This window comes from Ostrinia furnacalis, unplaced genomic scaffold (genome assembly GCF_004193835.3).
Source record: "Ostrinia furnacalis isolate ACB-3 unplaced genomic scaffold, ASM419383v2 OfSCF6470, whole genome shotgun sequence".
NCBI lineage: Eukaryota > Metazoa > Arthropoda > Insecta > Lepidoptera > Crambidae > Ostrinia > Ostrinia furnacalis.
In genome coordinates, this window is record NW_021136709.1 from 156,874 (window position 1) to 172,142 (window position 15,269).

Genomic DNA, 15,269 nt, shown 5'->3' on the forward strand with positions numbered 1-15,269 from the left:
GATGTTGAGTGTATATTGCCACCGTATTTTAAACTTTATTCACTAAGCATAACGCCGCGAGAGAGAGGAGCGCGAACGTCGTCAAGCCGAGGAACTGGCCGCGCAGAGGGAGCGAGAAAGGGAGAAAGAAAAGTGAGTCTTTATACTATACTAGCGGCCGCCAGCGACTTCGTACGCGTGGATCCCGTTTTACCCCATTCCCGCTTTTCTGTTGACATTTTTCCCGAATTTTCTTTGCAATAAACCTCACGGAGCCCGAGACCTTTCCAACGAATGCAAAACCGTGGAAATCGGTTCGTGCGTTCTAGAGTTATAGCGTCAGGTAGGAAAACCCGACTTATTTTTATATAGTAGATTGCGGTACGGACGGACGGACGTATTTTAAACTTTATTCACTAAGCATAACGCCGCGAGAGAGAGGAGCGCGAACGTCGCCAGGCCGAGGAACTGGCTGCTCAAAGGGAGCGAGAAAGGGAGAAGGAAAAGTGAGACTTTATACTATACTAGCTGACCCGGCGAACTTTGTTCCGCCTTAATGGCAATAAATAAGCAGACTTTTTTTAAATTTCGAACGGGATAAAAAGTATCCTATGTCCTTCTCCTGGCTCTAAACTACCTCCCTGACAATTTTCAGCTAAATCGGTTCAGCCGTTCTTGAGTTATAAGTGGTGTAACTAACACGACTTTCTTTTATATATATAGATTGCCACGGTATTTTAAACTTTATTCACTAAGCATAACGCCGCGAGAGGAAGGAGCTGGCCGCGCAGAGGGAGCGAGAGAGGGAGAAGGAAAAGTGAGACTTTATACTATACTTTACTTTACTTTAGACTTACTACGTAAATGGAGATGGGCAGGACACATTGCACGGATGAACCAGGATCGCTGGGCCAGAAAGACCCTGGCCTGGAGTGGAGACCCCGCAACAACACCCGCGGCAGGGGAAGACCGCCTAAACGATGGACAGACGATATCTGGCAGCAGGCTGGAGTGAACTGGATGCGTGTGGCCAGGGACAGAAAACGGTGGAGGGTTGAAGAGGAGGCCTATGTTCGAAGGCGAACCCAAAGGCTGACATAGATAAATAGATACTATATTGCCACCGTATTTTACACCTTATTCACTTAGAATAACGCCGCGAGAGGAAGGAGCTGGCCGCGCAGAAGGAGAAAGAGAAGTGAGACTTTATACTATATTGCCTCGGTATTTTAAACCTTATACACTTAGCATAACGGCGTGAGATCCGCGAGCGTCGCCAGGCCAAGCGGAGGAGCTGGCCGCTCAGAGGGAGCGAGAAAGGGAGAAGGAAAAGTGAGACTTTATACTAAGCCGCCTCAACGGTATAGTGGCAATAGATGGATAAAGCTAAGCAGAAGGCATTTTTTGTAGCTGTAGTAAATGTTATTTTGAAACAAAACTATAGTTTAAGGCTATGCCCTAATCTGTAACTATACTAAAAATTACTTTTTGTTTTGTTCCCCCAGGGAACACTTGGAGATGCTCTCCCGCCAGGAAGCCAAGGCCCGCGCGAAGGAAGCCGACGTACAGCGCAAGCTTGAAGAGCAGAAAGCCGCCACTATGTCCAGCTGGCGCCGTGGTGGCGCCCCCGAAAGCAAGGAGGACGCCGGCGGCGGCTGGCGCTCTAAGACCGACTCCAAGGCGCCCGAGAAGAAGCCCGAGCCCTGGCGCCCCAGTGAGTACTATAACTAGCTCGAGCAGAAGGCGCCACCATGTCCAGTTGGCGCCGTAGTGGCGCCCCCGAAAGCAAGGAGGACGCCGGCGGCGGCTGGCGCTCCAAGACCGACTCCAAGGCGCCCGAGAAGAAGCCCGAGCCCTGGCGCCCCAGTGAGTACTATAACTAGCTCGAGCAGAAGGCGCCATTGTGTCCAGTTGGCGCCGCGGCGGCGCCCCCGAGAGCAAAGAAGATGCCGGCGGCTGGCGCTCCAAGACCGACTCCAAGGCGCCCGAGAAGAAGCCCGAGCCCTGGGGCCCCAGTGAGTACTATAACTAGCTCGAGCAGAAGGCGCCACTATGTCCAGTTGGCGCCGTGGTGGCGCCCCCGAGAGCAAAGAAGACGCCGGCAGCTGGCGCTCCAAGACCGACTCCAAGGCGCCCGAGCCCTGGCGCCCCAGTGAGTACTATAACTAGCTCGAGCAGAAGGCGCCACTATGTCCAGTTGGCGCCGTGATGGCGCCCCCGAAAACAAGGAAGAAAGATTCCTTTTTTAGCTGACCAGTAGGCGCCACTGGCATTTCCAATGAGACTTACTCGATTGTGGCGCCAGCGTTCATTGACGTCACTATCTTAGCCACAAGCAAGTGACAAAACATTAATCGCCAGTGGCCACTACTAACTCTCACTTACTATCGTACCGTTTTCTGTAAGATAGCTGTATGTATTTTCATAGAGTTCATAGGTAGTTGTTAAGATGGATTGAAAGTAAAATAATAATGAAATTGCCACCCCACAATGTTGGGGTTGCCACCGTTTTTTTTTTTTTCGTCAGGAAATGCATGAAATTGCATACCCACTGGCCCGGGGGACCCAGTAGGTTATGTGAGGTTCTCCCTGTCAGATGGGCAGGAGCTACTCACTAAAACCTGACGGTGTCCTCCCAAAATCCGAGCTGGACGGCCTAGACATTCGCGGCTCTGCCCCAGAGGGGTTGCTACCAGTTGTATCTTGTTTTTGCTACTTGCTAACGTGTCATTTATCCTTAGGCCGCTTGCGCGAGGGCCCGCGTGAGGACCGCGTGCGCTCTCCGGAGCGAGGCCGCGTGGACAGACCGCGTGACGATCGCTCGCGGGAAGACCGCCCGCCGCCGCCTAGGGAGGACAGGTAAGAAACATGACTTGTGACTAATTTTAACGCGGCTTTACGTCGATTTCATTTAGTAATAATAATAATAAATTTATTTATTTCGACCACATACAGATCATAGTGTTAGTAAATAAGTACTTAAAAATTTAAAGGTTAGTAAGAATACAATTGGTTTGAGTTAAAATATAAAATTTAAAATAAGCATCAGCGGTCTGCCAGCACATGAATCATTGCGCAATGATTCAGGTACCGACAGTCAAACCTCGACGCAAACATGCCCAGCACGCTGTTGGAGCTGGCCTCCACCCTGCGCACCAGGGATGTGCATTTAGTGACAGATTATAGTAGGCTAAAGTCCGGTCGCCGAGCACGTAGAATTTCGTCCAATGACCCCAAGCTTCCCATCCTTATCGCTCGCGAGTAATTATATTGCTCTCGCGCTCGCATACTCACTGCGGCCGACCGTCGCACAGTCGCGACAGCACTATAATAATTACGCGCGAGCGATAAGGATGGGTAGCTTTGGGTCATTGGACGAAATTCTACGTGCTCGGCGACCGGACTTTAATGATCACGACTTGTGATATATTCGTAGGAGGCTTTTCGTCGATTTTATTTAGTGACAGATTATAGTAGGTTAATCATTACTTGTGATATAATCTTATTGAGGCTTTTCATCGATTTTTTTAGTGACACATAATAATCTTAAAAAAACAACAATCATCAGTTGGCACACTTGTCGCTTTGATAATCCACACAGCATGATGTTGAAGTGTCGCAAGCATTTTTTACATTTTAGGCTATAGGCCCATACTTCTGGTCTAAAAACATCGATAAGATTTTATCGTGGCCTGCATGGCCACGATAAAATCTATAAGCGCGATAAGCTCATACATTTGTTGACTGAAATCGTCGACAAAATTTTATCACGGCGCGCATCCTAGCCCGGCTGGTCATTTAATCTCCACTGCAGTGATACGACCCAAAATAACTTTACACCACACTATCCACGTTTTCCACTCTGCCGGAAAATTTATAAAACTTACATAAAATGTATAAAAAAGAACATAGAGCCTATTCTATACACAATGGCTTATTGCTGTTCCTTTCTAGGCGCGAGGATCGTCCCAGGGACGACAGATCGCGGGAAGACCGCCCGCTGCGGGACGACAGGCCTCGCGACGACCGGCCCAGGGACGACCGGCCTCGGGACGAAGGCGGCTGGCGCTCGGCCAACCGCGAGCCAGAGAGAGAGAGGTAAGTTTCTTATACAGGGTGGATCCTATATTCGTTGCGGGTCCAATGACAGTTTAACTTTACCTCGGGACAAACTTGGCTTTCGCTGGTTGGGTTTTTACCTTTCCCCCGGAACAAATTTGGCCTGCACTGGTTTTGTTTTTATTGGCGGTCAAGCTGTAGATCCTGGCTACACAGGAGTTGTAGCGGTGCCGCGGTGGGAAAAACAGTTGCAGCATAAAAAAGTAGTGGTTCCCATACCAAACCATAAAGAGGACGCGGTTTCGTTCTCCGCACAATACAAGCATAATATTTTAATAGAGAAACACGGGTCTCAACGCGCCAATTTTATATGAGTTACAAGCATAAGGTGTTTGAACATCGTTTATCTGTTTGTGACATATATTATTACTTTTTTTTTTGTATAAAGCTGTAAGCGTATTTTGTAGATTGTAATACCTAGTCCTCCGAAATAAATCCCATCCGTGGTTCTACATAACGACGCGTGGCCTCGGAGGTACAACAGTCGGGTGAGACGCGACAAGCCTCGCTATTTACGAGGTCTGTGTTAATTTGATCCAGGACAAGCTCTAATAACAAATAAAATTACAACATATAAATAAGACGTGCCTATAAAGCGCCATCTATCGTCATTGGTTAATTACAGCGCTGGACAAACTAATGTTTATGACGTTCGTAAATATTCATGCGGGGAAAGCCGTGAAACGCCATCTATCAACATAATATCTAACAAGTAACAACAGATTTGTACGAACTAAGGGGGCAAAACGAGTTCCACGCGTACGAAGTCGCGGGTGGCCGCTAGTTTAGTTATATACGAAAGACCAAGGTTTTCACAAATGGTTTTCTCCGTCAGGCCCCGCTACGGTGGACGGTCCAGCGGCCCTGACGCTGGCACCTGGCGCCGCGGCCCTGCGGAGCCCCCGCCGTCGGCTGTAAGTATTCACTTGCATTCTTGCTTTTTTTTTAGACTGTCACAGAAAAGGAATGTATCTTAGGCAAGGCCAAAGTCTTTTTAAAGATTTAATTAAAATGTATGTTGTGAAGGGCTTGTGGACAGGCCCCAATGAAACATCGTGTACGAGCTTGTCATAGTCAAAAACCATTTATTTTTACATGGATACAGTGTTTCACTTTAGCGGATTGCGAGAGGAAGAGAGAATGAATTAATCATAGACAAAAATACTCTTTTTAGTACAGATTATCTACACAATCAAAGATATCTTGTGTTTCTAGCAACATTAACTAAACACGTATGAGCTTTGGTTTTTTAAAGTTTGTATAGTTCTTACAAATCACGAAGGCGAGTAAGTTTTACTTGTGTGTGTACGTGTACATGCACAAAACTATAGTGTAGTGTTAGTAATGTCTATAAAAAATTTTGCAAAGCGAATAGTAGCGAGCCACCACACATTTAAAGCTCACTTGCCTTCGTGGATTGCAACAACTATAATAATCTATTTGTATACTAAATAAACCCCTTATTAATTCACAGGAGCGCCCTTCAGCCTGGCGCTCCAAGGACGGTCCGCCGCGCGACGACCGTTTCCGCGACGGTCCACGACGCGACGATCGTGACGGGCCGCGACGCGACGATCGCGATGGGCCACGACGCGACGATCGTGATGGGCCAAGGCGTGACGATCGCGATGGGCCACGACGCGATGATCGTGACTTCCGTGACCGCGATCGTTACCCGCCAAGGGACGGGCCGAGGAGGGATGACCGGTGAGTAATAATGCTTATACTCCGCGCATACCACAGACTTTAAGTCAGCCGATAGTTGGGCCCGATTCTTTTTTTTTTTGCCCTGATGGTAAGTGACGATCAGGCCGAAGGTAGAAGCGAACTTCACTCGGAATCCTCAACCACGGAGGAACTGGCTATCTTACCTCTAACTGCCGGAACACAACAAAGCTGTTAACATTGTTGTTATGGCGACAGACTTAGGTAAGTAAGATAGTGGTAGCTAGCCAGGCGGACTTAGAATAAGCCCTACCACCAACCAAACTGAACAGAAAAATCTGCCCCCACTGGGAATCGAACCCGGGACCTCTGTGTCTGAAGCAGGTCTAATTTGTATGGCTTGCTAGTAGCGAAGACAGTGGCACCAACTGGTGAGCGCTAAAGTGGTAGGAGGACTATCGCATTTGCACTCATCAAGATGGCGCCACTGTAGAGTAAGGTCCTGTCAATCGCCAGGGGTGCCAACTGTTAAGTATAAAAACGATAGCCCTCATTGGTTTATTATATTTATCACCACTGTGCTGTTTCGTTATTTCGTTTATGTTTTGTGTGGTGTACTATTAAAACATTTTATCTATCTCAGTGACGGACCACGGCGCGATGACCGCGACGGACCCCGCCGCGACGATCGCGACCGCAGACCGCCGCCGCCGCGCCGCGACGAGAAACGTGAGTACCCACACTTGTAACAACAATTTATTAACCCATCAACCTCCAAGCGATCGCATAAGATCGCGTAACAATTGATTTCTATTGTCTCGATTCGCGGGGGTTAAAGGGCTACCTAATTTGAATAAGATAATGGCGTTAGCAGCGATCCGGACAGTCAAAACTTTTGTAACTTTGCTATTTGTGTTAGATTACAGTCTTAGACTGGGTTGCACCATCTTACTCTAACTTGAACAAACGTCAAAAATCTGTCAAACTCCATACAAAAAACATCGTTATACCTAGCTACGTAGCCGATCTATACCCATTTATAATTTGACAACCTATGTACCATCGGCAACAGAGTTAACTATCCATTGCCTGTCATGTCGTCTCGTTTTATCGCAAAGAATCGCCATTTGATGAGAGCGTTAGCAAAAACGGAAATGGATAATAATTAACAGTGTGGCCGTGTGTACCTGTGGTTCACAATAAACGTATTTTGAATTTGAATTTTAGTTGCGGTTAAAGTTAGGTGGTGCAACTCAGCCTTAGTTCTTAACTGAATCAATGCTTGACGCACGTGAACGGCGCAGGAGGGTGTTTTTTGACTTCAAACGTCAGCGAGACGTCAGATGTGCTTCAAGACTAGAATACTCTGTCTAGATGTCATCCCTCTCGTGCCGCTTCCATACCTTAAGTACCGACTCAGTTATCCGCTAGCCCTGTGGTTTGCAGTGGCTATTTACTTGTGTGTTATTGCGAGAAAATAAGTATTTGTCAGCCATCGAACAGCGTGTAGTTAAACTGGTGGCTTGAGGCACAGTAGATAAATCAAACAGTACGGAAGCTTCATACAAACGCTCGAAATCAGACTAACGCACACAGACGCACGCTTTACACGAGCTCTAAGCGAACCTCGCAGTCCATCCGTCGCGAGTGTCGCGCGCGTTGTTTTTAATAATAATTTTATTGCATGTACTGTCCGCTGTATTTTTAAAAAACATGCCACGAGTGTATTGCGTAGTATGCGGCTGCTTGAACTCGGCATCAGTAAGTATCCGGTATTTTATTTATGAGAATAGAATATCTTCTACCGGCCTCTAATAGTACTTAATCAATTTATTCGATTATGTATATCATTATAGAACCTAATTAACGTTTTATTTTTTTGTTAACTACTTAGTCAATTAATTTATTCCAATAGGTATTTGATAATTAAAAAACCTAAATAAACGTTTTTAATAAATAAGTAAGCCAGAACTTTATTAATTTTATAAAGATTAAGAGTGCCAACCCTAAAACTCAGTTGAAGTGTAGGTATTTAACTCGCCGAAAGGGCTAAGTTTCCGTACTGCTTTAGCTCATATATCTACTGTGCTTGAGGCTTGAGGATCTCAGTAATAATATTTCCCTAGATGCATTTAAGGTTTAAAGCCAAATTCATAATAGTAATGTACTGGTATATTTCCTCCGAAATAAATCCCACTCGTAGTTGTCCATAACGACAGTGGTAGGCCTCGGAGGTACATCAGTCTGGAGAGACGCGACAGGCTTCGATATTCACGAGGTCTGTGTTATTTGATCCAGGACAAACACATAAAAAATATATAGCGCAACTGAGTGTCCGAGGTATGGAAGCGGCACGGAAGAGTGTTTTTAAGACTTCAAACGTCAGCGAGATTTTGACATGCTTTTGTATACCCGTGCCGCTCATACTTCAAGCAGTTATACGTTAAATCTGTAATGTCCGGTCGCCGAGCAGGTAGAATTTCGTCCAATGACCCCAAGCTACTGTCGCGACTGTGCGACGGGCGCCCGCAGCGCGCAGTGAGTGTGCGAGCGATAAGGATGGGTAGCTTGGGGTCATTGGACGAAATTCTACCTGCTCGGCGACCGGACTTTATAAGAAGGTAAAATTATCAAAAGTAGCTATATCTTTAGTAGGAATGCTTTCGGTTCGATAAATCAACGTGTGTTTTCATTTCAGCCCGCGACCCAGACGGTGACGACTGGCAGCCCGTCACCCGCCGCTAAAGGAGCCCAATGTGTCGATATTACATTATCTGTGAAGGGTTCAGTAGCATTCACTAACAAAACCTCTTTATTTTTAGACTTGAGCCAGTTCTATCGAGTGTTTGATACCTTTCAGTTAACCCTGTCGTAATACACTAATATTGATGTCAAAAGTGTCAACATAAACGATTTATGTCGATAATAGTTTCTCTTTTAAAACCACCTCAAACGAGAAACTTGAGTCGAAAAAGCCGCTGGCGGCTAAATTAGGAACTATTTTATTTCCATTGTGTGTGCTTTAATACATTTGGATTTGGAATTTATTCTTTCGCTTTTGACTTCCATTCGTGATTTGGCATTGGCATCACTGGTTTGACCAACCCAAGGGCATTAACGTGTGATTTCTATGATAGATATTACGCCAAGTACAGATACGTCATAAAAACAACTGAGTAATGCACTGATTTTGACAGCTGTCAGTGCGAAAATATGGTCAAAATATTAGGTAAAGTTGCTAAAAAGCATTTAAAATTATTTTTTCTTGCTTATTCACTTTGCGTTTCCTTTCTACTGAACCCTATTTTGTTTATCGTGTTATATTCAAGTTTGTAAGCCGCCATTCTTGTATGGAATATTACTTTGTAATCCATGCGCGGTTGTATTTCGCGCCAATATATTATTTTACTGTATGGGTGAGGGATATTTTTATTTCATTTCTATTATATTTTGTGTAACCTCCTAAGCTTCTTGTATTTTTATTTTAAAGTCATTTGCTTTGCTGGTACAGTCATTTTTAGATAGCGTCTTAAACAGGGTTTGAGATTTAGGTTGGCAAATTGTTTTGATCTCTGTCTTAAACTTTTTGACACTTCAACATGAGCTGACTATACCATTTTATAGCGAAAATGCACCTTAACTACATGAAATGCCCCATCACAAAATCAAGTATTGATTTAAATTAATTCAACTTGGTATTTATTAAAATCATGTTATTTTATATACTGAATCATGGCACAATTTATTTCGACCTGTCTCTTCATCCTGTTTGAGATAGTCAATTTCTTCTGGCATGATTGTGTGCATACTAATATTGTTTTGGAAGCACCTTAGGCTTGAATGTAGGTAGATCACAAATAAATATTAGAAATAAGATTTGCCAAATATACGTTAAAACAATACCTACATATAAAATAGGACACTCAAGTTGCGTTACCTGTTTTGTGCCCATAGCAAGAATATAAAGTTCCATTCATAATAGAATCGCGACCGCGGGTGCAACTTTCTCAGTTTAAGGGTGCATTTACAACTGTTCTGTCTAATAGAAATAATAATATTAAAAATATTAGCAAACAACCGTTACGCATGAGATATCGATATTATCATCTGTACAATCGATTAATAAACGATTATATTCTGTCAAAACATTCGGTGTTTTTGGATTGTTTGATTTTGTGGCTCCGTGCTAGCTCTATTGTGAATAATTAAGATTTATTCAATTTTGTTTTGACATGATTATTAATTATGTAATTTATTTTGTTACAGTTGACTTCTTTATTATCTGTTAGACTTTCTAGTGTCATGGTCTTCATCATTATTTCACTCAAAATCTATATTCTTGCTGCGGGCACTCATACGCGTTTCAATTCACTTGATATCATGTATCATTTGCATACTCCGTGATCGAATAGTCGATCCCGTTACTGAGAACAGTGATTACAAACACTACAGTTTGAGCGAACAATGGCTTGTCGGTGCGAAACAGTAGACCCATCAACTTGTAGCATGCTAACATCTCGAAGATGCTATGTAGACTTCGCGTTATGCTTAATAAATACTTCAATCGGGACCGTGGTGTTTTCTTTATTAGTGCTAAGTAACATTAGAATAAGTAACAATGATAGGACCACGAGGAACTAACTTTACTGGTGGTCCTACTAGTAGGAGCAGATCAACAATAATAGCACCACGAGGAACTAGCCTTCCTGGTGGTACTACTAGTAGGACCACGAGGAAACGGAAATTATTGATCCAATTTATAGGTCGCGCAACGAAAGTTGAGACAAGACGGTACTCACACAGACGTAATATTGGCATGGCGTCTGAGGACACCACACCATTCAAATATTGAATACAGTAGCTATAGATGACCCACGCTGAACTGTCCCACCAAACTCAATGACAGGGGGGCGCTACCATCGTTCAACTATATGGTTTCCAACATGGCAAAAATCTGAACCAGCGATCCGGTATTGACGGTGGCGCCCCACTGTCAATGTCATCGACAGGACAGTCCAGTATTTTGGAACTATATCTCACTCTTGCTAGAATACTGCAAGCGAGACAGAAAGCGCTTGTCAGTCAGACTACGCAACACGTCAGCGAAGAACATTATACGTTTTTACAAAAACAAATCTTTGCTCGTGTATCGCCTCAACTCTCGCTACGCGACCTAAAATTCCGGTGTATATTTAATTGAATTTACCAGCTACTTATGAGCATACAATAATTATTACGGATTAAGGTAGACGTAATTTAATGTGAAAGTTCTGATTGCAAAAGCATGAACAGGTTTTCAAACAATCTCTAGAACACTTCAAAACCGAAATGGTAGAGGTTAGGTATTGCAAGTGCCTTTCTCTTAGTAAAAGCACTTAAGGGTAGAAGCAAAAAGATACATAATAATCACCATAAGACTGCTTATGACGACATGCAGGTGACACCGTGGCGACCAAGTAGTTTATTGCGAACTACATGTATTTAGGTTTGCCAGGTCCAAAAACAATAAAGCCGGACTCTGTTCTTCATTTGGCCGGACATTTTACCTAACAAAAGCCGGACAAGTCCATAAAAAGCCAAACATGTCCGGCTAAAGCCGGATACCTGGCAACCCTAAATGTATTACAGCTGCGAGTTCGAATTCCGCCGAGGGAAAAAATGTATTTCTTTGACAGTGTAATAATGTCCTAAACAAACTGAAAACAATACACGAAGTGCTTTCAATATCTGTCTCACCTAAGTATGTCTCGAACCTAGGAAGCGAGATGTCTCAAGACCGATACAATGAAACACCAAGCCATGGAAGCTACTGAAAAAGTAAGTACGTATTCATAACTATACTGCTCTAAAGTCTGACGCCCGTATTCACGTGAAGCAGCAAATAGAACGCACAGCGTTGAATAGAGCTCTGTGATTGGTTCATGTCATTAATCACACCGTGCGTCTAAGCGCACTGTGAGACCTCATAGTAATGTTTGTGAATATGGGCGTGAGATTAGTTCTTAAAATCTGATAATTCTTATAAGTACGTAATCGTCAATTTACATAAGTTAACAATTAACACAACGAAAAGTATCGCGAGGAAACGGCGAGTTACCATGATGAGCGGCGTCCGCCTGCGTGATCTACTTTCCTACAATAATCGGACACAAATTGAGCTGCAGCATGCAAAACTACGGCAAACCTTAAACACTTCATTACGTACAAGGAGTTAAATTCAGGTTTCAAGATTGCCACTATAATTATAGACTAGAGATGACGACCGACACGGTAAGGTGTATGCAATAGCACAGCCAAATGTGGTTGTCTTTCAAAAAACTACAGTTAGAGTCCTGTTGTGGTCCTTCCAGCCATTTCAGTATTAAAGAAAACGAATTCTACCAACGTTATCGCAGCAAAACCATTTTTACCTCTAGGGTCTAGCTCTTCTTCGTCGTTCTACACTCTTGGCAGAGTGATCGTGGTCGTCACAACTGGCTTGGTGGCAAGCTTCACAATCCGTCGCCATTCCTCCCGCATTGCAACCTTTTGTGTACACTCGTGCTCTAGGTGGATGCAAAGTATACAAAGTTGTAACGTGCATGTGGATTGAGTGATCCTTTCTTCAATCTTAACAACAATCGAGGAAGGTTTAATTTAGTTAAAATATGTTAAAACATTACGGTGAAGTGAAAAATACTCGTAGGTTTGAAATTATAATATTGTCAAAATTATAATTGTTTAAGAGTATGCATGCAACAATATTAACGTTTCAGTTGTTTTCGAACAAATAATTTTTATACAGTAGCCAAATGTCGATAGCCAGTATGACGCTCATTGCGGCGCGCTCGCACTGTACTGCGTCTAAATCAAAAACCAATACAGACTCCATTCTACAACTTTACACACGTTATTTATAGACTACTAGGTATGTTTTAAAATAAAATTAAAAATACCGAAGTTTTGTAAAATTCGATTTTAAAACTTTACTTCCGGTTTTCTATGTGAACAAAAAAGAAATTTCAAATTTGTAGTAAATAGTAAGAAACACAGTTATTTATTCTCAAAAGTCCAATAGTCAGTTTGTTTTTAATCAAATGTAATAATAGCAGTAATAGCTTCAGAAAAATCTGTTCCTAAAATTTTACCAATTTTTTGAACGCTCATAACCATCTCAATGCCAACAATCATTGTCTGTTAGACGGTACGAAGTTCGCCGAGTCAAAATTATAATTGTTTAAGAGTATGCATGCAACAATATTAACGTTTCAGTTGTTTTCGAACAAATAATTTTTATACAGTAGCCAAATGTCGATAGCCAGTATGACGCTCATTGCGGCGCGCTCGCACTGTACTGCGTCTAAATCAAAAACCAATACAGACTCCATTCTACAACTTTACACACGTTATTTATAGACTACTAGGTATGTTTTAAAATAAAAATAAAAAAAAATAAAAATACCGAAGTTTTGTAAAATTCGATTTTAAAACTTTACTTCCGGTTTTCTATGTGAACAAAAAAGAAATTTCAAATTTGTAGTAAATAGTAAGAAACACAGTTATTTATTCTCAAAAGTCCAATAGTCAGTTTGTTTTTAATCAAATGTAATAATAGCAGTAATAGCTTCAGAAAACTCTGTTCCTAAAATTTTACCAATTTTTTGAACGCTCATAAAAAATAAACTAAGCTTCATAAAAAAATTATAATGATGCACATCCATTCAGGTCATATAGCAGTACCTACATTTAATCCAAATATGAACAAAATCCAAAACCTGACTTGATTTTCGCTGTCCGCTTCGCGTGAAATGCCCCAATACTCAAATAAAATAGACAACGTGGGTAACATTCATTCATCAATCAATTTAAGTATTGGTTTCATCTTATTTTCCTGAAATTAAAGGCGGATCAAACAATAATGTTTTCGTATCTTTCTGAAAGAAACCAAAACATCCATATTCTGGGAATGTTGTTGTTTGGAATGCAAACTCGCCATTAATCGACACTTTTCAGAATCTTCCATTGAAAATGGATTCAAACATGTACAAATATTTCTATTTATTACGTAATCTAATTTAAATAAGACTAGCTTTCCGCCCGCGGCTTCGCCCGCGTGGAATTTTGTTTTCACAGAAAAACTTTACCGTGCGCTTCCCTGTTTCATAAACCGGGATAAAAACTACCCTATGTCCTTTTCCGGGGCTCAAACTATATCTATGCCAAATTTCATCAAAATCAGTTCAGTGGTTTAGGCGTGAAAGCGACACAGGCAGACAGAGTTACTTTCGCATTTAACCATAAAATCTTTTTTGGATCCTTAACTGTGATTGTAACTATGTAAGGTGGCAACTAGTGGTGACTGAGTTTGTTCCGGCGTTTCTTCTCAGCACTTGTCATAATGTTTGTCTTGAAGCGCTGATAGGGCCCTAAAGTTACATATTTTTTATTTGATTTGTTGTACTAGTTTTTTCATCGTAACTTCGTATTAGTTAATATTCCAGGTGGTTTTTTAACAAAAACGTTTACTCACAAAAGGAAGTTTAGAAGAAGTTAGCACTTAGCAGTCGAACATACGTCAGTCACTCAGCACGCAATTACCCAATTTTTTATATGAGGGACCCCAATGGCGTAGTGGTGACGCCTTCTTAAAATCGTCGGTCTCAGGTTCGATTTGATTCCTGGTTAGGTTAGATTAGTGAATCAATGCTGTGTTCAATATCCAAAAGAGCATAATTAGACTGTTTAATGTTTAAGTATTGGATCACTACTTACATGTTTAAATTTTAGAAAAAACCGTGCTCAAGGTCTTGCACCCCTGTGGGACCGGTAATATTTTATACTGCCTTTTTCATTTGGTTATGAAGCTTATAATTGTAACTTATTTGCTTTAATAATTCTCATCCACAAGCAATTAAAAATATTTTTTTTATTAAAGCCCACTTTCACTACTCTATATTTTTCGTCTCTCTCATACAACTCTTTCGAGTTAGATAATAACATTTACTGTTCAACGATTCTTCAAAAATATTATTTCCAGAATGTATCCTTTTTGCTTTAAAGGCTCTCCGCAAACCTCACGAGTACGTTGCACAAAAAGAAATGGCGACCAAACACAAACAGCCTGTCTCCAATGCTCTATCGCGNTAAAATTAAAAATACCGAAGTTTTGTAAAATTCGATTTTAAAACTTTACTTCCGGTTTTCTATGTGAACAAAAAAGAAATTTCAAATTTGTAGTAAATAGTAAGAAACACAGTTATTTATTCTCAAAAGTCCAATAGTCAGTTTGTTTTTAATCAAATGTAATAATAGCAGTAATAGCTTCAGAAAACTCTGTTCCTAAAATTTTACCAATTTTTTGAACGCTCATACAAAATAAACTAAGCTTCATAAAAAAATTATAATGATGCACATCCATTCAGGTCATATAGCAGTACCTACATTTAATCCAAATATGAACAAAATCCAAAACCTGACTTGATTTTCGCTGTCCGCTTCGCGTGAAATGCCCCAATACTCAAATAAAA

General features: G+C 41.9%; 1 protein-coding gene across 4 annotated transcripts in view; it reads left to right on the forward strand.

Annotated features, from left to right (window-relative positions):
- Positions 1–10,245, forward strand: part of eIF3a (eukaryotic translation initiation factor 3 subunit A) — a 31,676-nt gene extending 21,431 nt beyond the window's left edge. For 3 of the 4 annotated variants that reach the window (XM_028317793.1, XM_028317791.1, XM_028317794.1), the window contains 7 exons: positions 1,485–1,693; positions 2,721–2,838; positions 3,934–4,077; positions 4,934–5,012; positions 5,573–5,805; positions 6,407–6,492; positions 8,462–10,245. In XM_028317793.1, the coding sequence (XP_028173594.1) occupies positions 1,485–1,693; positions 2,721–2,838; positions 3,934–4,077; positions 4,934–5,012; positions 5,573–5,805; positions 6,407–6,492; positions 8,462–8,508 (916 nt within the window). In that variant the 3' untranslated portion in view covers positions 8,509–10,245. Of the gene's footprint in view, positions 1–67; positions 133–1,484; positions 1,694–2,720; positions 2,839–3,933; positions 4,078–4,933; positions 5,013–5,572; positions 5,806–6,406; positions 6,493–8,461 lie in introns of all 4 variants that reach the window. The other variant, XM_028317792.1, reaches the window with a different exon arrangement.
- The last annotated feature ends 5,024 nt before the right edge of the window (positions 10,246–15,269 follow it).